General features: G+C 43.3%; 1 protein-coding gene across 2 annotated transcripts; it reads left to right on the top strand.

Moving 5' to 3' along the window:
- The first annotated feature begins 3 nt into the window (after positions 1-3).
- Positions 4-20,949, top strand: LOC136424821 (mRNA-capping enzyme-like). 2 transcript variants are annotated; one of them, XM_066413488.1, is made up of 17 exons: positions 4-166; positions 761-860; positions 1,192-1,301; positions 4,435-4,541; positions 6,160-6,248; positions 6,790-6,865; positions 8,208-8,439; positions 9,211-9,311; positions 10,608-10,709; positions 11,206-11,341; positions 11,508-11,579; positions 12,221-12,385; positions 12,738-12,815; positions 13,110-13,210; positions 13,647-13,713; positions 14,848-14,977; positions 18,151-20,949. In XM_066413488.1, exons 2-17 carry the CDS (start codon positions 806-808, stop codon positions 18,375-18,377), a joined length of 1,848 nt encoding a protein of 615 aa, XP_066269585.1. In that variant the 5' UTR covers positions 4-166; positions 761-805; the 3' UTR covers positions 18,378-20,949. The 2 variants fall into 2 exon arrangements, with proteins under 2 accessions (XP_066269585.1, XP_066269586.1); XM_066413489.1 differs by having other exon boundaries at positions 5-118.
- The last annotated feature ends 500 nt before the right edge of the window (positions 20,950-21,449 follow it).

Raw genomic sequence — 21,449 nt, 5'->3', positions numbered from 1 at the left:
TGGTCAGGGTTCAGCAGGTCAGAGTTCAGCTGTACTGTCATGGCGGCGGTCAGAATGTTGGAGGAACTCAGAACGTCTTGAAGACGGAAAATAACGAAAACGGCAAGGTCAGACCGCGGTAAGGAACTTCTACACAGGGAAGGAAACCCTTCTTTAACCACTCAAGGTAAAAGACAGTGTGGGAGACAAGGAAATCGTCAGATTTTATTGTTTTCCGCAGCGTGATTTTTCAAAAGCTTGCTACCCATTTTTTTATGTTGTCCTTTTCGAATTATGCAGTTGTAGATTGTTTTCCTTTATTTGACGAATGTTTACTTGTTTTGAAGCTCACTTTTTTCTTTCTGTTGAGATTTCTGTGATACCTTTTGGACGCGTTCATGAATCTAAGTTTTTGTATGGCATTTATTATCTGTGAGGCAAAGGGGGAGGGGGGCACAATAATAACATGTAGTAACATGTTCTACATACGTTAGTACGCTAAACAGGTCTGAGATTACTTAACTCATCTTCAGGACTGAGTAAAACCTTCATTTAGAAAATGTAGCTTTGATGTTGAAATTAGCCCAAATGACCACTGTTACAGTCTGTATTGTATTGTATTGTGCATGTACTTGCTAAAATTAAATGCTTAGTGTTTGAAGACAGTTTAGCATTGTATTATCATAATGGTTACTACCAACTCAGATGAGCTTTCATGATCTGTCAGTGTGTCACACAGCTGAAAGGGTTTAAGACTCTTGTTCCCCTTTCCCCTGGACAGGAAGGGATCAGCGGTAGAAAAGTCGTCAGCGAGGGAAGCGACAAGATGGCGGTCCCACCGCGGTGGCTGAACTGTCCGCGGAAAGGACAGCTTGTGGCAGGTATGCCTGGGACAGATTATTATAATCGGGTAGGCCGAATATTGGGCACATGGGGTAATGGTGTCTCCTGCGTGCTGAATGTCAGCCGCTCCAAACTCTAGCTGACAGCCCAACCAATGGTGCGCTCCTCAAAATTCAGCCCCTGACTGTAAAGAGAGAGTACTTGGCCTACCCAATACTAATAAGAAAATAATGATATTCCCAAATATAATTATAATGTCAAGGGTAACGCAACTCCAATTTAGGACACAGCAAGGTCGCCAATGTCAGTGAGATCCCGCTTAATAAGCGAAAACTTAATTACATCCTGCTACATCTTGACCCCCTGCAGAGAAGTTCCTGCCGTTCAAGACCCCGCTGGGCCCGCGGTACGACGACCAGGTCCCGGAGGAAAACCGCTTCCAGTGGCCGATGCTGTTCGCTTACGTCAACGGCACGGGGGTGAGCCTTCCTTCCTTCCTTCCTTCCTTCCTTCCTTCCTTCCTTCCTTCCTTCCTTCCTTCCTTCCTTCCTTCCTTCCTTCCTTCCTTCCTTCCTTCCTTCCTTCCTTCCTTCCTTCCTTCCTTCCTTCCTTCCTTCCTTCCTTCCTTCCTTCCTTCCTTCCTTCCAACCATTCATCTGTACTAGTAGTGTTCTGGAGATATAAGTGATTTAGCTGTTTGTATATTTTGTTTGAATTATTATTTTTATGCACTGTGGGTGGGGGGGGGGGGTTTACAGACCATTCGGTGGTGTGAAATAGTGGTTAAGTAATTATGATATCTTATAATCACCCTCTTCCTGTGGAGATGAAGATGGATGTTGGTTGATAAGTTATGTGTTAACCACAGCTAAAGATTGGGCTGGTTATCGACCTGTGTTGGTTGATAAGTTAAACTGTCTTGGTTGATAAGTTAACCTGTTTTGGTTGATAGGTTGTGTGTTAACCCACAGCTGAAGATGGGGCTGGTTATCGACCTGTGTTGGTTGATAAGTTAACCTGTGTTGGTTGATAAGTTAACCCGTGTTGGTTGATAAGTTATGTGTTAACCCACAGCTGAAGATGGGGCTGGTTATCGACCTGTGTTGGTTGATAAGTTAACCTGTGTTGGTTGATAAGTTAACCCGTGTTGGTTGATAAGTTATGTGTTAACCCACAGCTGAAGATGGGGCTGGTTATCGACCTGTGTTGGTTGATAAGTTAACCTGTATTGGTTGATAATAATAATACTGGTTTATTGCATAATACAAGTCAAGAAATGGCAGCCGCGGCTGAATTGATTCCGGACTTTACAACGTTTTAAAAGTATAACATTTCAAGGGCACTCCATCGTAATAAATTTACATAACAATTATTGCGGTTAAAGATCGTTAAAATTGGCAAGGAATCTTTAAAATCTATCATAATATAATATAATATATCAACATTGAAATCAACGACAAAATATTCGTGTTAACGGTCACAATTCCTTATTCAAAACAGTGGTAATGTAGGGTATCGGACTGTTGCGGTAGCGCTCAGTTCGTGTGTATATAGAGTTCAGTTTGTGGCTAGACCGCGTTAGCCGACCACTGGCTTCACCCCGGGACTGGGGAAGCCAGTCTCTGAAAGCCGATTTCAGGAGTTTCAGTCCGAACTTCTTGCATAGTTGTTCCCTCCTGGATTCAAGGGTGGGTAGTCCGAGTTGAGTGAGGGCTTCCGAGTAGTGGGTGTACTTCTTACCCAGAATGATGCGGCAAGCACGGCGTTGAATGGTCTCTAGACGGGATGACTGGTTTTTAGTAAGTCCGGGATTCCAAACAGGGACAGCATACTCATAGATGGGGCGCACGTAGCAAGTGTAGATGGTGACTAGATCAAGTTCGGGAACTCTGAACATCTTCAACCTTCTTAGGATGAATAGACGTTTGCCGCTTTGTTTAACCATGTGGGTTACATGACTGTCCCACTTCAAGTTACTTTGCAACCACACTCCCAATAATCTTACTACAGTTACTTCCTGGAGGGTGTGGCCGGCTAGTTGGAGTGAAGGGAGAGGGGGGTGTTCGTGTGAAGAAAAAATGCATCACTTTGCATTTATTTGGGTGCAATTGCATGTGACTTTTACTTGTCCATGCGTCAAGGGCATCTAGGTCTTGTTGCAGGTTTGATTGCTGTCTAATCTGTCTACTTTCCATCATATTCAGATCATCCACAAATTTCCAGTGGTCTGATCGTGCGTCGCTCGCTGCACTGTTGATGACTGCGACGAAGACTATAGGCGCGAGGACGGTGCCTTGAGGCAGGCCACATGTCAGTGTCCTCCATTCTGACAATGAACCCTTGTAGGCGGTACGTTGCTTTCTCCCTGTCAGGAAGTCACTCAGCCATGGAAGAAGAGAAGGTCGGCAGCCCAGTTCTATCAGACTCAAAATCGCTGTTGTGTGATCTATGCGGTCAAATGCTTTCGCAAAATCCGTCAGGACCAGACTACTTATAGTGTCTCTTTGGTCTGAGGTTTTGGAAAGTTGGTTTAAGATGTCAACAAGGCAGTGAGTTGTTGATCTTCCCGGGATACCTCCGAACTGCCTGGGGTCAACGTGTGGGGTAATGTCAGCAAGAATCCACTTGGCAATAAAGCTCTCACATGTTTTGGACAGTAAGGAGGTCAGTGAGATGGGTCTGAGATCACTCAAAGATGGTGGGTTTGTTTTAGGAAGTGGGATCACGTTTGCTTCGTGCCATTCCCGAGGAACACGCCCCTCCGCCAGAGAAGTATTCAGGATCATTGTGAGTGGGTGACTAAGTTCGTAAGCGAACTCCTTGATCAGTCTGCCTGTAATGTTGTCAGGGCCGGCTGCCTTACGGACTCGAACGTGTTGGAGTTTGTGGTACATCTCCCACACCTTTACTTCGGGGGGTTGTCTTGCAGGGAGGAAGGCTGGTAATTGTCTGGTGTCCAGGGGTGGCAAAGAACATGTTATATTGCTCAGAGTGTTGTTGATGATGTCTGCAATAGCCTTGGTGTTGTTGGCAGGAATTCCTTCCACGTTGATTGTAGCATTGGTTTTCCTCATGTTGGCCATTGACTTTATTTCTTTATGCCAGTTAGCTGGGTCTTATGTGTTAACCCACAGCTGAAGATGGGGCTGGTTATCGACCTGTGTTGGTTGATAAGTTAACCTGTGTTGGTTGATAAGTTAACCTGTGTTGGTTGATAAGTTAACCCGTGTTGGTTAATAAGTTATGTGTTAACCCACAGCTGAAGATGGGGCTGGTTATCGACCTGTGTTGGTTGATAAGTTAACCTGTCTTGGTTAATAAGTTATGTGTTAACCCACAGCTGAAGATGGGGCTGGTTATCGACCTGTGTTGGTTGATAAGTTAACCTGTCTTGGTTAATAAGTTATGTGTTAACCCACAGCTGAAAATGGGGCTGGTTATCGACCTGTGTTGGTTGATAAGTTAACCTGTGTTGGTTGATAAGTTAACCTGTGTTGGTTGATAAGTTAACCTGTCTTGGTTGATGAGTTAACCTGTGTTGGTTGATAAGTTAACCTGTGTTGGTTGATAAGTTAACCTGTGTTGGTTGATAGGTTATGTGTTAACCCACAGCTGAAGATGGGGCTGGTTATCGACCTGACCAACACAAACCGGTTCTACAACAAGGAGCAGGAAGTGGAGAAAAATGGAGTCAAACACGTCAAACTGCAGTGTAGGGGGTAAGTAGGGATATAAACACGTCAAACTGCAGTGTAGGGGGTAAGTAGGGATATAAACATGTCAGACTGCAGTGTAGGGGGTAAGTAGGGATATAAACACGTCAAACTGCAGTGTAGGGGGTAAGTAGGGATATAAACACGTCAAACTGCAGTGTAGGGGGTAAGTAGGGATATAAACACGTCAAACTGCAGTGTAGGGGGTAAGTAGGGATATAAACACGTCAGACTGCAGTGTAGGGGGTAAGTAGGGATATAAACACGTCAAACTGCAGTGTAGGGGGTAAGTAGGGATATAAACACGTCAAACTGCAGTGTAGGGGGTAAGTAGGGATATAAACATGTCAAACTGCAGTGTAGGGGGTAAGTAGGGATATAAACACGTCAAACTGCAGTGTAGGGGGTAAGTAGGGATATAAACACGTCAAACTGCAGTGTAGGGGGTAAGTAGGGATATAAACACGTCAAACTGCAGTGTAGGGGGTAAGTAGGGATATAAACACGTCAAACTGCAGTGTAGGGGGTAAGTAGGGATATAAACACGTCAAACTGCAGTGTAGGGGGTAAGTAGGGATATAAACATGTCAGACTGCAGTGTAGGGGGTAAGTAGGGATATAAACACGTCAAACTGCAGTGTAGGGGGTAAGTAGGGATATAAACACGTCAAACTGCAGTGTAGGGGGTAAGTAGGGATATAAACACGTCAAACTGCAGTGTAGGGGGTAAGTAGGGATATAAACACGTCAAACTGCAGTGTAGGGGGTAAGTAGGGATATAAACACGTCAAACTGCAGTGTAGGGGGTAAGTAGGGATATAAACATGTCAAACTGCAGTGTAGGGGGTAAGTAGGGATATAAACACGTCAAACTGCAGTGTAGGGGGTAAGTAGGGATATAAACACGTCAAACTGCAGTGTAGGGGGTAAGTAGGGATATAAACACGTCAAACTGCAGTGTAGGGGGTAAGTAGGGATATAAACACGTCAAACTGCAGTGTAGGGGGTAAGTAGGGATATAAACACGTCAAACTGCAGTGTAGGGGGTAAGTAGGGATATAAACACGTCAAACTGCAGTGTAGGGGGTAAGTACGGATATAAACACGTCAAACTGCAGTGTAGGGGGTAAGTAGGTTTATGAAGTTTGTATTTGTTTTCCCTCTCCGCCAGTGAGCAACCTTTATTAAGATATCGGTCTGTATATTCACCACCCTGAAGAAATGTATTCTATATACGTTCAGTCACTGTGGAGAAGTCCATTTTCCTTACACTGAGATTTTGCCACAGTGTAGATAAAGTGAATAACAGTAGACATCATTATAATAGAGAAGTTTATTGCAAGTTCATGCCCGTAGGCTAATTGCAAATACATGGTAAAAACATAGGAAAAAACATACATGCGTCAGTAAACTGTGTCTGACTTTGTTGTAACAATAGGCTACTGGTACTAAATACAATTGTTGGCTATATCTAAACTAGCTGGGTTTGACTTCTTTTTCGGAAGCAGTGGAAGACGAAAGTAGTCACTGCGGTATTTGATGACAACAAGTTCTATTCTGAAGATTAACATTTCTCTTTCATCCCCCCTGAAGACTGACATTTCTCTTTCATCCCCCCCCTCAGTCATGGAGAGACCCCGAATGAGGAGCAGACGTCGGCGTTTGTGAACCTGTGCGCCAACTGGACCGACAGGAACCCCGACGACCTCATCGGTCAGACTCGCTTCTCTTTTTACATCACTGAGGAAGCTCTTTGCATGTTTGGGGCAGTAGAACTAGTTAGTGTTGCCCTGAGAAAAGTGACAGACTGTCACCGAAACCTCAGAAGGTGTTCTGCACTGGTTGTGTTTGTAGTAATGGTTTATTGATTGATTCACATGTCGCGAACAATGGCAGCCCATTGGCTGAATTGGAGCTCGGCCATTGCAATTTATAGGGCAGTAAAAATAACAACTTGATAATTCATTACAATATTTGAATACTACAAGACAGACTTACTCAACAGTCCACAAATACTGATAGATGTTTAAATGATACATAGCTATGCAGTCAGGTTCACCTACATGTAATTCATGTTCATGAAAATGGATCAAAGGATTTATAGAATCTTTGTCCATAGATCCTGTTCATAAGAACAACATAATTATAATAATAGATTTTTTACCAGAACAAAAAGGGTCCGCATTCACCTAACACCTCTCTAAGCGTCTTGCAGCTCGTTAATGTTTGACTGTGATTTCTCACCTGCCCACAGGTGTTCACTGCACCCACGGGTTCAACCGCACCGGCTTCCTCATCGTGGCCTACCTGGTGGAGAAACACTCCTGGAGGTAAGGGCACAACTTTCACTTACACTTACACCTGGTAGAGAAACACTCCTGGAGGTAAGGGCACAACTTTCACTTACACTTACACCTGGTAGAGAAACACTCCTGGAGGTAAGGGCACAACTTTCACTTACACTTACACCTGGTGGAGAAACACTCCTGGAGGTAAGGGCACAACTTTCACTTTCACTTACACCTGGTGGAGAAACACTCCTGGAGGTAAGGGCACAACTTTCACTTACACTTACACCTGGTGGAGAAACACTCCTGGAGGTAAGGGCACAACTTTCACTTTCACTTACACCTGGTAGAGAAACACTCCTGGAGGTAAGGGCACAAATTTCACTTTCACTTACACCTGGTGGAGAAACACTCCTGGAGGTAAGGGCACAACTTTCACTTTCACTTACACCTGGTGGAGAAACACTCCTGGAGGTAAGGGCACAACTTTCACTTACACTTACACCTGGTAGAGAAACACTCCTGGAGGTAAGGGCACAACTTTCACTTACACTTACACCTGGTGGAGAAACACTCCTGGAGGTAAGGGCACAACTTTCACTTTCACTTACACCTGGTAGAGAAACACTCCTGGAGGTAAGGGCACAACTTTCACTTTCACTTACACCTGGTGGAGAAACACTCCTGGAGGTAAGGGCACAACTTTCACTTACACTTACACCTGGTAGAGAAACACTCCTGGAGGTAAGGGCACAACTTTCACTTACACTTACACCTGGTAGAGAAACACTCCTGGAGGTAAGGGCACAACTTTCACTTACACTTACACCTGGTGGAGAAACACTCCTGGAGGTAAGGGCACAACTTTCACTTACACCTACACCTGGTGGAGAAACACTCCTGGAGGTAAGGGCACACCTTTCACTTTCACTTACACTTTCACTTACACTTACACCTACACTTTCACTTTCACTTACACCTGGTGGAGAAACACTCCTGGAGGTAAGGGCACACCTTTCACTTTCACTTTCACTTACACCTGGTGGAGAAACACTCCTGGAGGTAAGGGCACACCTGTCTTACACCTGCCTTACACTTGTCTTACACCTGGTACAGTTATTTTTTTTGGTATTTCGTTTCTGTGCACTGCTGGTGGTGACATCACTTATTTCTATGCACATCTGTTGGTGACATCACTTATTTCTGTGCACATCTGTTGGTGGTATCGCTGATTTCTGTGTACATCTGCTAATGAAGTCACAGATTCTTATGCACTTCTGCTTGTAACATCACTGACTTTTGTGCACTTCTGCATGTGACATCACTGATTTCTGTGTGTACTTCTGCATGTGACATCACTGACTTCTGTGCACACACATTGCAGTGTCGAGGCGGCAGTCCAGGCCTTCACCGTCGCTCGGCCCCCTGGGATGTATAAGGGCCACTATCTGGAGGAGCTGTTCCGTCGCTATGGCGACGCAGATGACACGCCCCCACCCCCGCCCCTCCCTGATTGGTGCACGGAGTCTGATGACCTTGACGATGACGGCAACCCCGCCCAGCAACCAGCCAATGGGATGAAAGGAGGTCGGAGGGCAGGGGGCGCGACCTATAAGGTAAAGACAAGTCTATGTCAAATTATTATCAACAGGATTATTAGTATAGGGTTATGGTTACTGTAAATTCAGAAATGTTTGCAGTGGTTTTATGTTTGCGTTTTTTGCAGCGACTGTTTCACCGAGAGCTGAAAACCACCGTGAACATTATTCGTCTGATACTGTTGCAGTATGTGACTATAGTGCTGCCGCAAACTGAAAACCACGACAAGCACTCGCCTTAGCGCAAAATAAAAACCATGCGAACTTAAATGCATAATCATACAGTATATCTTTGGTTTTCAAAATGGGTCAAGTTCATGAATGTCTGTAAGTCAGTTTGTGTGTTCCGCCACCTTTTACAGACTCCTTGGTTAGTGTAGTGTTTTTGTTTGTTTGTGCCTTGTTTTTTACTAAAAGAATGGTATTTTTGGCCGTATATTATTTTCAAACGTTTGCAAAGATCTAATAAATGTCAGTAAGTCAGTATGTCTGTTCCGCTAGTCTCTTATGGCTAGTATAGTATTGGGTTATATCTTTGGAGCTCACATCATAGTGATTTGATGTTTGTTAGTAAGTGAGTTTGTGTGTCCCCAAGCCTCTTATGGCTAGTATAGTATTGGGTTATATCTTTGGTGCTTAACATTATTATAATAGTGATTTAATGTTTGTCAGTAAGTCAGTTTGTGTGTTCCCACAGCCTCTTGCAGATTCCCAGGTTAGTATTTAGTGTTTTCCAAGTGTTTGCAAAGATTTTATGAATGTCAGTAAGTGAGTTATTCTGTTCCGCAGCCCTTCATGGACGGCCTGGTGCCGGGAGTGGACACAGTGACGGACCAGCCTCGGCTCAGGAACGTTCAGCAGAAGGTGCAGCACATGTGCGGCTGGCACGGGTGAGGCGCTGTTCTGTTTGTGTGCTGTTACTGTGCTTCTAGAAGTGTGCTGTTTCTGTGCTACTCATGTGCTGTTTGTGTGCTGTTTCTGTGCTACTCGTGTGCTGTTTGTGTGCTGTTTCTGTGCTACTCGTGTGCTGTTTGTGTGCTGTTTCTGTGCTACTCGTGTGCTGTTTGTGTGCTGTTTCTGTGCTACTCGTGTGCTGTTTGTGTGCTGTTTCTGTGCTACTCGTGTGCTGTTTGTGTGCTGTTTCTGTGCTACTCGTGTGCTGTTTGTGTGCTGTTTCTGTGCTACTCGTGTGCTGTTTGTGTGCTGTTTCTGTGCTACTCGTGTGCTGTTTGTGTGCTGTTTCTGTGCTACTCGTGTGCTGTTTGTGTGCTGTTTCTGTGCTACTCGTGTGCTGTTTGTGTGCTGTTTCTGTGATACTAGAAGTAGTGGTGCGTACCTAAACCCCGGACCTGTTCCGGACCTGTTCCTAACCTTTAGGTTCAAGTCCAAAAAAACCTAAACATCTGGAAACAAGTCCGGACTTGAAAAAAAATCTCTCACTATTACACTCCTTTTTGATTTAAACCATCTTAAAGCTTCCTTAGATCGTGAAATTTGCAAGTTGGAAAATATGAAAACATTGCTGTTTTGTGTTTATGACTGAACTTCTGCATTAATTACTGACTGATATAATTCCGCATATTATAGTTTTCAAATTGCATGTAAAATATATGCCAATATACAATTTTACATGAAACAGGAAAACAAATATTAGTAGCACACATATTCCATTGGGTCAAGTCCGGACTTTCAAGTCCGAACCTGAACCTAAACCTCTGGACTCGAGTCCGAACCTAAACCTAAACTCGGGTTTAGGTACGCACCACTAACTAGAAGTGTGCTGTTTCTGTACATGTGCTACTCGTGTGCTGTTTTTGTGCTACCCTTGTATTGTTTTTTATGCTGTTTCTGTTCTACATGACATGTGCTTGTGTGTCGTTTCTGTACTTAGTCTACTAGAAGTGTTGCTATTTCTGTACTTGTCTACTAGAGATGTGCTATTTTTCTACCAGTCCTCTAGAAGTGTACTGTTTCTCTGCTACTCTTGTGCTATTTCTGTGCTTTTTCTGTCCTACATGATGTGTGCTTGTGTGCTGTTTTTGTACTACTAGAAGTGTGCTGTTTTTATGCTATTTCTGTGCTACTTGTGTCCTGTTTCCATACTAATTGTTCACCATTAATACTAAATGGAAAATTCCAATATGCTATGTTTTACCAACCTGATGAAATTATTTTCGCTCCTGCAGACAAGGTTTCCCAGGGGCCCAGCCGGTCTCCATGGACAGAAGTAACCTCAACCTGCTGGCACAGAAGCCGTACAAGGTCAGCTGGAAGGCCGACGGGGTCAGGTAAGGTCGCCTCACACATGCCGTGGACCAGCTGTGTTCTGTTATCTTAAGTACTGTAAATTCTACACGGAGTACATAATGTCCATACACCATGCAACTACTGTAATTCTTGTTTCTTTCACTGTAACTTAATGTTCACTGTTTCCATGGTCACCTCTGTACCGTGAACTTATCACCCTGAAAAACCTGTTGTTATTATCTATGATTACTTCACTCATCTGTTCTGTAAATCACTTGCTGCCACCGTGAAGTTAAAGTTCAGTGAAAATGGCCATTTTCCTCACACCGTGAAATTTTGCTACTGTGAAAAGTGAATTACAGTATGCTGCAAATTGCTGAACAAACAATCTTGAGATTCACAACACGAAAACTTTTCTCTCAAAATCATCCTTATAGATGCTTAATGTAGTCACCCCATCACTTCACAAGTACCCCCCTGGAAAGACCCCCCTGTACACTGATCCTAATGTACCCCCCTGTTTCTACCCCCCTCCAGGTTGATGCTATTAATAGACGGTCCCCAGCAGGTATATCTAGTAGACAGAGACAACACGGTGTTCCACGCGCCGCAGCTCTGCTTCCCGCGGAGAAAGGAACCCGACAAAACCATCTGCAATACCTTACTGGACGGGGTAGGTTTATTGTTATTGTTATAAAAAATGGAGATGTTGTTTAGGGTGTGTCTGTCTGTTTGTTTGTGTGTGTGTGTGGTACATGTATGTGTGGTGTGTTTCCAGATTTTTGTAGTCAGCAAGACTCAAGAACCGACTAACAATTTTTTCTAATATGATTTTCCAGGAGATGATAATAGACAAGGTGGCCGGGAAGGACCGACCCAGGTACCTGGCGTATGACATCATCAAGTTTGAGGTAAAGTATGACAATATTCCCCAGGAGTACTACTAGATGTAGAAATGTTTAGTGTTTGCGATTTTCGCGTGAACTCTTTATCACAAACTTAAATCCACTGCGAAAAGCTGTTCCATTGTGTAACAGTAGAGATACTATTGATTTATATGCGAACTCAAAACCGCTGTGAACACAAAACCGCCCGAACACTCTGTTATGAGCACTCTCTCTACCACAAAATAAAATCCCCGCAAACATTTCTGCTTTTACTCTAAGTGGTTCTCTTGGAAAGTTTTGATAAGCAACGACACCTGTGCTGCAGTGCAATGTGAACCAGTCAGAATTGTTCCTATGTTGGTGACTAATGGTCAACGAAATGTTGGTGGAATAAATCTTGGTTGTGTACAAAGAATCCATTTTTATTCAGTGACTGATCAACCAGATGAAACTATTCACAGATGTTGACTGTAGTACAGTTAGTCAAATCTGAATGTTTTCACCATCTCAAGGCCAGCCTGTACATGTAGGTGAGTGCGATTTCTTGTGGCGTCTTGCTTCTGTCCAACCTGCTTTTCCTCGGTCCCCCGGGTTGGTTGCCTTGGGCAGGTTTGACTGTATCTTGTATGTAAAATAAAATCATGTTTATTTTTTCTTGCTCTTAGGGCCAGCCTGTGGGTGAGTGCGATTTCTCGCGGCGCCTCCTCTGCATCCGGAAAGAGATCGAGGAGACGCGGGACGGCAAGGCGGCGACCGGCGCGCTCGACAAGTCACGAGAACCCTTCAGCGTGCGGCACAAACCCTTCTGGGACATCACCATGTCTCCAAAGGTTAGGTCATAGGTTACAGGTCATTAACATTGTCATCAAAAGGCAGGTCATAGCTCAGGTTTCATTATGTTGTCGCCAAAGGTCCAGGTCACAGGTCAGGGGTCATAACATCACCAAAAGTCAGGCTTTAGTCCAGGTGTAACCATTTTGCCTACATGTATGTCATGCCGGGTCAGGTCACATAAGGTCAGGTCACACAAGGTAAAAAAAAAATCCAATTTTTCCTCTAGGGTTGAGCGGTTGCTGAATCTAGGGTTGACTGTACATACTATATTAGATACATGTAGATGTAATGCAATGCTGTGGTCTGACATGTGAGTTTGACCCCTGCCCCCTGCCCCCCCCCCCCCAGCTCCTGGACGGCAGCTTCTCCTCCCAGGTCAGCCACGAAGTCGACGGGCTCATCTTCCAGCCGGCCGGGCCCAAAGACGTGAGTTTCCTTCTTTTTATTCTTAAGATGTTTTTCTTTACAATTATCATCTTCAAGAAGACATCTTCTGGAGTGTAGCTTTTTTGTAGACACTTGCAACAGTTCCACAAAGTGCAAGTGTGGAGCAAATATGTATCTGTTGCCCATGTGTATTATGTGAAACCCCACACCAATTAAGCACTAGAAAGGCTGCCATTGTACAGGTAATTTCAGATCAATAAAATTCATCACAATTATTATTATTACTAAATAATAAAAAATAACAGATAATTGTGCCATGTTTGTGTTGTACAGAAATACGTGGGAGGGCGGTGCGACGATATCCTGAAATGGAAGCCGCCGACGTTAAACACCATCGACTTCAAACTGCAGATAAGGAAGGAAGGTGGCGAGGGGTGAGTGATTGTGATTTCTGTTTCGTTAATGAAGGTTAGACAACCAGGTGTGAGTTACAGTGTTGGATGATGTTTTTCTGCGCCAAACAGGAATGGAAAGACACCCAAGGTTCCAAGGTTTTGTTCATCTGCAGTGCATAATTGGTAGACTGCCTAAAGGTGTGTAAGCTCACAGCAAAAAAGAGCACTTACTTATACCTTTAGTGCTCGGGGTGTGACTCTCTTCAAACAAGGAATCACCAATTCTACATCCCATTCAAAGGGAGGTCCCTTGTTGTTACTGATGCTAGGCACTTACTTTCACCTTAGTGGAATGAGGAAATAGTGCCTTTTCCTTGGGCACAACAGTGGGATTGAACCCAGGACCGTTAGATTCTGACTTGCATCTGAGTGTTCCTATTTTATATACTAAGTAACATCTCCTGGTGTTTTACAGAATGCTGGTGGAAACGAAGGGATTTTTATACGTCGGAGGTTTTGATCAACCGATCGCTCAGATGAAGGTGAGTTTCATTCGGGTTTGAGAATATTTTTTTCTAAGTAGATATTGTGATGGAAATTTACACAAAATTTTTATAAGGGTACATTAGGCCCAGAAGGTATATATATATTAGTGACCCTTCTTCTTGATCTGAAGGTTAGGAGTTCGAATCCCGGACATTGTTACATTTGTAGTTCAGTACTTGCGTGTTACCAGGGTGCAGCATGTGGTTTATTGTTCGTTGTGCTTTTCAAGAAGATGCAGACAATTTTTCCAGAATACAATAAACCTGTTAATGTCTGTCTTGCCTGTTACAACCATGCATTGACTTGCACTTGAGCTAAACTGGTTCAAGATCCATCTAATAGTATATGTAGATGTAAATACTAAGTACAATGTTAACAGACTTCACGGGCTTGTAGGCTAAGTGTAGATGTAGTTGTAACGAAGAAAATACCTGTTCTAGGTGTGACAGGCCGTTCAGTGTAATATAACCAGCTGCTGGCGCGTGCCTGCAAAGCTGGTGTGTTACGCCGAATGATGCTTATACTGGCGATATACATGTAGATACAGAATATACAGATATACAATGTTAAAAGACTTCACGCACTTGAAGGAAGCTGAGGCACCCTGTAATGCTGGATAGAATTTAGACAGACCATTTCGGTGTCTTTGTTTGCTTACATGTATATTGCATACCTGGTAAACCGCATCAAAGCGTAACACACCAGGTTTGTACTGAAGAGTACAAGCTGCATATCCGGACAGATTTATATGATCCACACACACCGGGAAGGACCCCCACTCTTTTCGATAAGTGTTTTGGGTTCTTTTACGTGCGTGAGTTGTGGCTCTCCTCAAACACGGGACCTCCATTTAACGTCCTATCCTAGGGACGTCCCTAACCGAAGCTAGGTACAGTGTACTAATTTTTACCTGAGTGAAGTGGAGAAAGTCGTGTAGAGTGCCTTTCTCAAGGGCACAACGTCAACAACGGATTCGAACCCAGTATCTCTGGGTTCTGGGGCCAAACACCCTGCCACTGCGCCACCGCGACGCCACATTAATATTGTTACATTATTAATGCGGTTTCCTTTGGTCTGTAGATGTCAAAATGTGGAGAAAAGTAAAATGGCCGCCTCCTCTGTTGTTCCAGGTGACGAAAGACCTGCGGAAGTACGACGGGAAGATCGTGGAGTGTAAGTTCGACGGGGCGTCGAAGCAGTGGCTGTTCCTGAGGGAGCGGACGGACAAGAGTTTCCCCAACTCCTACACAACTGCCGTCGGTGGGTCTCTTCTTTCTAAGACTTCTTAAGTTTAACTTTAAGTGCCGCTCTGTACAAACTAGACAAGAGCTTCCCCAACTCCTACACAACCGCCGTCGGTGCGTCTCCCTTGCCAAACTGTTGTCTAATGTAGCATTAATGCCAGAAATACATATGCAGCACTAATGCTTGGTTAGTGCACACTGCCATGGTAATTTCATGGTAATTATGGCTGTCCAAATACCAGTCCCTTAATGTCCTAGGGTTTCCACTTCCCCTTCAGTCCAAGAAGAATATTAATGGACAGGGGTGTATGCTGGCATTAATGCTCTGTTCCAAAGGGAGCAGAGGGAATCCAGCATTAATGCCCAATGTGCTCCGCTAAGGAGCGCGTACTGCGGCATTAATGCTACATTAGACAACAGTTTGGCAAGGGCTCTTCTTTCTAAGACTTCTTAAGTTTAAGTGCCACTCTGTACAAAATTAGACAAGAGTTTCCCCAACTCCTACACAACCGCCGTCGGTGCGTCTCTTCTTTCTAATCTAAGTCTTCAAGCTTAAGTGCCACTCTGTACAAAATTAGACAAGAGTTTCCTCAACTCCTACACAACCGCCGTCGGTGCGTCTCTTCTTCCTAAGACTTCTTAAGTTTAAGTGCTGCTTTGTACAAAACTAGACAAGAGCTTCCCCAACTCCTACACAACCGCCGTCGGTGTGTCTCTTCTTTCTAAGACTTCTAGTTTAAGTGCTGCTCTGTGCAAAACTAGACAAGAGCTTCCCCAACTCCTACACAACCGCCGTCGGTGTGTCTCTTCTTTCTAAGACTTCTTAAGTTTAAGTGCTGCTTTGTACAAAACTAGACAAGAGCTTCCCCAACTCCTACACAACCGCCGTCGGTGGGTCTCTTCTTTCTAAGACTTCTTAAGTTTAAGTGCCGCTCTGTACAAAACTAGACAAGAGCTTCCCCAACTCCTACACAACCGCCGTCGGTGCGTCTCCTCTTTCTAAGACTTCTTAAGTTTAAGTGCTGCTTTGTACAAAACTAGACAAGAGCTTCCCCAACTCCTACACAACCGCCGTCGGTGTGTCTCTTCTTTCTAAGACTTCTTAAGTTTAAGTGCTGCTTTGTATAAAACTAGACAAGAGCTTCCCCAACTCCTACACAACCGCCGTCGGTGTGTCTCTCCTTTCTAAGACTTCTTAAGTTTAAGTGCCGCTCTGTACAAAACTAGACAAGAGCTTCCCCAACTCCTACACAACCGCCGTCGGTGTGTCTCCTCTTTCTAAGACTTCTTAAGTTTAACTTTAAGTGCTGCTCTGTACAAAACTAGACAAGAGCTTCCCCAACTTCCTACACAACCGCCGTCGGTGTGTCTCCTCTTTCTAAGACTTCTTAAGTTTAAGTGCCGATCTGTACAAAACTAGACAAGAGCTTCCCCAACTCCTACACAACCGCCGTCGGTGGGTCTCTTCTTTCTACGACTTCTTAAGTTTAAGTGCCGCTCTGTACAAAACTAGACAAGAGCTTCCCCAACTTCCTACACAACCGCCGTCGGTGTGTCTCCTCTTTCTAAGACTTCTTAAGTTTAAGTGCCGATCTGTACAAAACTAGACAAGAGCTTCCCCAACTCCTACACAACCGCCGTCGGTGGGTCTCTTCTTTCTACGACTTCTTAAGTTTAAGTGCCGCTCTGTACAAAACTAGACAAGAGCTTCCCCAACTCCTACACAACCGCCGTCGGTGGGTCTCTTCTTTCTACGACTTCTTAAGTTTAAGTGCCGCTCTGTACAAAACTAGACAAGAGCTTCCCCAACTCCTACACAACCGCCGTCGGTGTGTCTCTTCTTTCTAAGACTCCTTAAGTTTAAGTGCCGCTCTGTACAAAACTAGACAAGAGCTTCCCCAACTCCTACACAACCGCCATCGGTGTGTCTCTTCTTTCTAAGACTTCTTAAGTTTAAGTGCCGCTCTGTACAAAACTAGACAAGAGCTTCCCCAACTCCTACACAACCGCCGTCGGTGCGTCTCTTCTTTCTAAGACTTCTTAAGTTTAACTTTAAGTGCCGCTCTGTACAAAACTAGACAAGAGCTTCCCCCTACCCTACACAACTGCCGTCGGTGCGTCTCTTCTTTCTAAGACTCCTTAAGTTTAACTGTAAGTGCCGCTCTGTACAAAACTAGACAAGAGCTTCCCCCTACCCTACACAACTGCCGTCGGTGCGTCTCTTCTTTCCAAGACTCCTTAAGTTTAACTTTAAGTGCCGCTCTGTACAAAACTAGACAAGAGCTTCCCCAACTCCTACACAACCGCCGTCGGTGTGTCTTTTCTTTCTAAGACTTCTTAAGTTTAAGTGCTGCTTTGTACAAAACTAGACAAGAGCTTCCCCAACTCCTACACAACCGCCGTCGGTGCGTCTCTTCTTTCTAAGACTTCTTAAGTTTAAGTGCCGCTCTGTACAAAACTAGACAAGAGCTTCCCCAACTCCTACACAACCGCCGTCGGTGTGTCTCTTCTTTCTAAGACTTCTTAACTTTAAGTGCCGCTCTGTACAAAATTAGACAAGAGCTTCCCCAACTCCTACACAACCGCCGTCGGTGCGTCTCTTCTTTCTAAGACTTCTTAAGTTTAAGTGCCGCTCTGTACAAAACTAGACAAGAGCTTCCCCAACTCCTACACAACCGCCGTCGGTGCGTCCCTTCTTTCTAAGACGTCTTAAGTTTAAGTGCCGCTCTGTACAAAACTAGACAAGAGCTTCCCCAACTCCTACACAACCGCCGTCGGTGCGTCTCTTCGTTTGATTTGATGATTTGGTTTCGTATAATTAATTTTGATTAGTTATTAATATATGTCTATCATTTCTTCCTTGCTATGAACTCATCATTTTCTTATTTCCAACTATCTGTTCTGTTAACAGAACACTGTGACCATGGAGCTCTTTTATGCAGAACACTGTAACCATGCAAGGAGATCTGTTTATAGATCTCTGTACCCAAGGAGATCTCTTGTAGTTGCAGAACCCTATAACTAAGGAAATGTGTTCTGTTTGCAGAACACTGTAAGTAAGGGGATCTGTTGTTCTATTTATAGAATCCTGTAACCACGGATGTCTGTTTACAGAACTCTTTGACAAATGAGACCTGTTTTACCTACAGAATCCTGTAACCATGGAGATCTGTTCTGTTTCCTCCCCAGCTGTGTTTGGCAGCATCCAGAACCCCGTAACCAAGGACATCCTGTTTGAGTTCATCACAAAATCGAGGTTCCAGCAGCACCCACACCCTCCCCCGGGATCATCGATGCACCCTCCCCAGGGCTCCTCACACCCTCCCCCGTCATTAGTGCACAGTCCCCGTGGTCAGAAGAGACCGAACCAAGGAGAACACTCGATGCCGCCGCCAGAGAAGATGCCCAAAAGATAAGACGTCTTGAAGATCTTAGTTTGTTATTTACAGTTTGTTGAGTCCAAGTTTGTTAATTCTTCAAGACATTATTCAAATATCAACATTGCAGTCTGAATGGTGTTGATATTTATATTTAGAAACAGAGACTTAACACACACATGTACATATGATAATTATACATCCCTGACATAACAGTACTCATCAATGCATACTAGTACCGGATTCTACAGGATTCTACAGTCTGATTGACTTGTGAAGAGAAGAGTTCTGTAGTCTTCTTGCTCTTGCTAGGGGGATGGAGAATTGGTGTGTTCTATTTCTTAGTGAACGTTCTGAGTCTATGTAGTAAGCTTTATATCGTTGGTTACTAAAGGTTGGAGAGACACCAGGAATTCAAAGAATGTGACTCACTGTTCCTGTATACGTAGCTACATACAAAAGGAAGGAGGCAATGATTTTGCTTGTTTGTTTGAGTCTTTGTTCATACGAAGCTCAAATTAGCCTGCTGCCCACTTTTCATTGAATTGGAGGAGATAAGGTCAGACGAAAAAGAATAGAGGCAAATATGCCCTTTCAAACTACTTGCATGTACATAAGCATGTACAACTTTGCATTCATGACCAAAATATACATTTAGAAGGCTTAAGCCTTAACCTGTGTTCTAGATGTTGATTGTGATTTTTAGAACTCTCTGTGTCTTTCCAACTGCCAAGAGAAAAGTGTTCTTTTCCTCTCTTAGCTTGCTGTTCTTGTTTAGTGAGGGGGGTTCATGTTAGCCTCTACCAGGCTCCGTTCTATCCTTGGGAAAATAGTAGAAATCAGCTGAGGTACTCCGTTATACAAGGTAGGTCCGCTATGCAGTGAAGCTCCATTTTGATTGACGGATGGAGCTTCACTGTATAGTGGACCTACCCTGTATAGCAGAGTACCTCGGCTGATTTTTACTATTTTCGCAACGATAGGATGGGGCCTGGTAGAGGCGGGGTTCATGTAGATAAAGATGCTAATAGTTACATTAAACATGGAAAGTCATTTTCCAAGGCTTTCATAAGTTCTGTATGTTGACCTAATACTGACTGTACAGCTGGGTTTGGCATGTTACTAGAAATAATTCTTCCCTCAATGATATGATATATTCTGTTAGACGTTGTGGTGTTTCTGTCATAGCATACTCAGTCTTTTTGATGTTTGAATATTGGTCAGAATCCACATTTCATGTCTGCAATCAAAAATGACCACTACTAGTATCTACACTATAGGCTCATTAGTTTTCTTCAACACAATCATGCAATATTTTACCTGCCAATTTCTGACTCTCTGCTACCTCCCTCAGAGTTTAAATGGAGGCTAAACTTAAAACTGAAAAGTCTACTTAGATAATACTTTGCTGAATATACCTAAAAGTAAAGTCCTCACTTTTTTCACATAAGTCCGTCATAGACGTCTCATACTGACCTTACATTTATCAGACGAATGTCCGTCAGAATGGCTTACAAGTTACAAATGATTGGAGAGCCCTGAACTATGATGGTCTTATGTGAAACAAGAGAGAACTTAGAAAAGTACATGTATAGTAGACTTTTCAGTTTTAAGTTTAGCCTCCCTTTAAAGGAAAGCTACACAAAAAATTGAAAACCCTGCTATGCTATGCTTTATATATTCTCAAAGTCAAGTTCTTACTTCAGGTTGTTTCACATAAGTCCGTCATAGTTTTGGGATCTTCCACCGTTTGCAACTTATGCCATGCTGACGCCTTCTCACCTGATAATTTTGGTAAACGAAACACTGACGTCATATAATTCAATCATCAGGTGAAAAAATCAGTACACTGATGTCATATAATTCAATTATCAGGTGAGATTATCACGCCTTCTCACCTGATGATTGAATTATATGACGTCAGTGTTTCGTTTACTAAAAATTATCAGGTGAGAAGGCGTCAGCATGGCATAAGTTGCAAACGGTGGAAGATCCCAAAACTATGACGGACTTATGTGAAACAACCTGAAGTAAGAACTTGACTTTGGAATATATTAAGCATAGCATAGCAGGATTTTCAATATTTTGTGTAGCTTTCCTTTAAGGGAATGGTACTTCTCACTGCAAGGTACAGTTGGGTCCACCTCACAGCGCCACCTAGCGGTTAGAAGTAGTAATGACAGCTGAAGAAGGTAGTAGACTGATTATCTAAACATCGACAGGAAAAAAAACGACATGGTTTTGTGCTAGTAAAACTGTAGCATCCTGTCAGGGTTGTACATGTAGTCTAAGAACAGATACTTTTGAGTTTGATTGTTGAAACAAAGATATCATGATCGTTTTTTTTAGGTTAGGAGAGAGAAGTTATAAATAAATGTATCATACAGACTGTCAACATAGTGTTCAGTACACTTTTTATTGCAGAAGTCATAAACAGGTTGGGGGGAGAAGGGATATATATTTATTATTTCCTTGAATTCTTCCCTTCAATGTATAGATTAAACATACATGTGTTACAAATGTAACTTTCGACGAGGTTTGGTCAATATGTTTTTTTGGCCTCAATACATTATTCCCATCTGCATAGAAATACACAATTGTAAGAGTCATATCGATCTATTGTTTTATTACAAAATGCTGTTTTGGAACATACTTAAGCATACTTAAGCAGTATCAAAAGTCATTCTTATTTATACATGAATTAATTTTTCTATGAACACCAATGTAAACAAGGTCGGTCTAAGCAAAGTAACCGGTTTGACACAAAAACAGGGAGCTAGGAAAAACTTAACAATTTGGCCTCCCTGCATCTGCTTGGAGGTTAACAATAGCTTTTTAAGTAACCTACAACATCGAATTTTTCCATGGACGCCATCAATAGAATTTAGTTCATATCAACTACTACTAGTACTTTTTCTGCATTTTCTTCTACAAAAATTTAGCTTGGATGCCCCTTAAGCAGTTGAGACTTGGTTCAGTCCTGAATAAGTAACTTTTGGTCAGCGTGAAGTCCCCCCTATGCAACTGAGACTTGCCCCGCCAAAAATAATTACTCAAGCAACTGGATAAAGTTTTGAAACTGAGACTTGGTTTGCCCTTACACTTTTCTGG

Source organism: Branchiostoma lanceolatum, chromosome 18 (assembly GCF_035083965.1).
Source record: "Branchiostoma lanceolatum isolate klBraLanc5 chromosome 18, klBraLanc5.hap2, whole genome shotgun sequence".
NCBI lineage: Eukaryota > Metazoa > Chordata > Leptocardii > Amphioxiformes > Branchiostomatidae > Branchiostoma > Branchiostoma lanceolatum.
Note: the sequence above shows the minus strand (reverse complement) of the source record. Positions and strands in the feature narration are given on the sequence as shown.

What these genes read in the sequence shown, in the direction of transcription:
- LOC136424821 (XM_066413488.1), top strand. Translation starts at nt 806, where the DNA reads ATGGCGGTCCCACCGCGGTGGCTGAACTGTCCGCGGAAAGGACAGCTT. An exon ending in CACATGTGCGGCTGGCACGG is followed by an intron (nt 9,312 to 10,607) that starts GTGAGGCGCTGT and finishes TCGCTCCTGCAG; the next exon opens with ACAAGGTTTCCCAGGGGCCC. An exon ending in AACCGATCGCTCAGATGAAG is followed by an intron (nt 13,714 to 14,847) that starts GTGAGTTTCATT and finishes CTGTTGTTCCAG; the next exon opens with GTGACGAAAGACCTGCGGAA.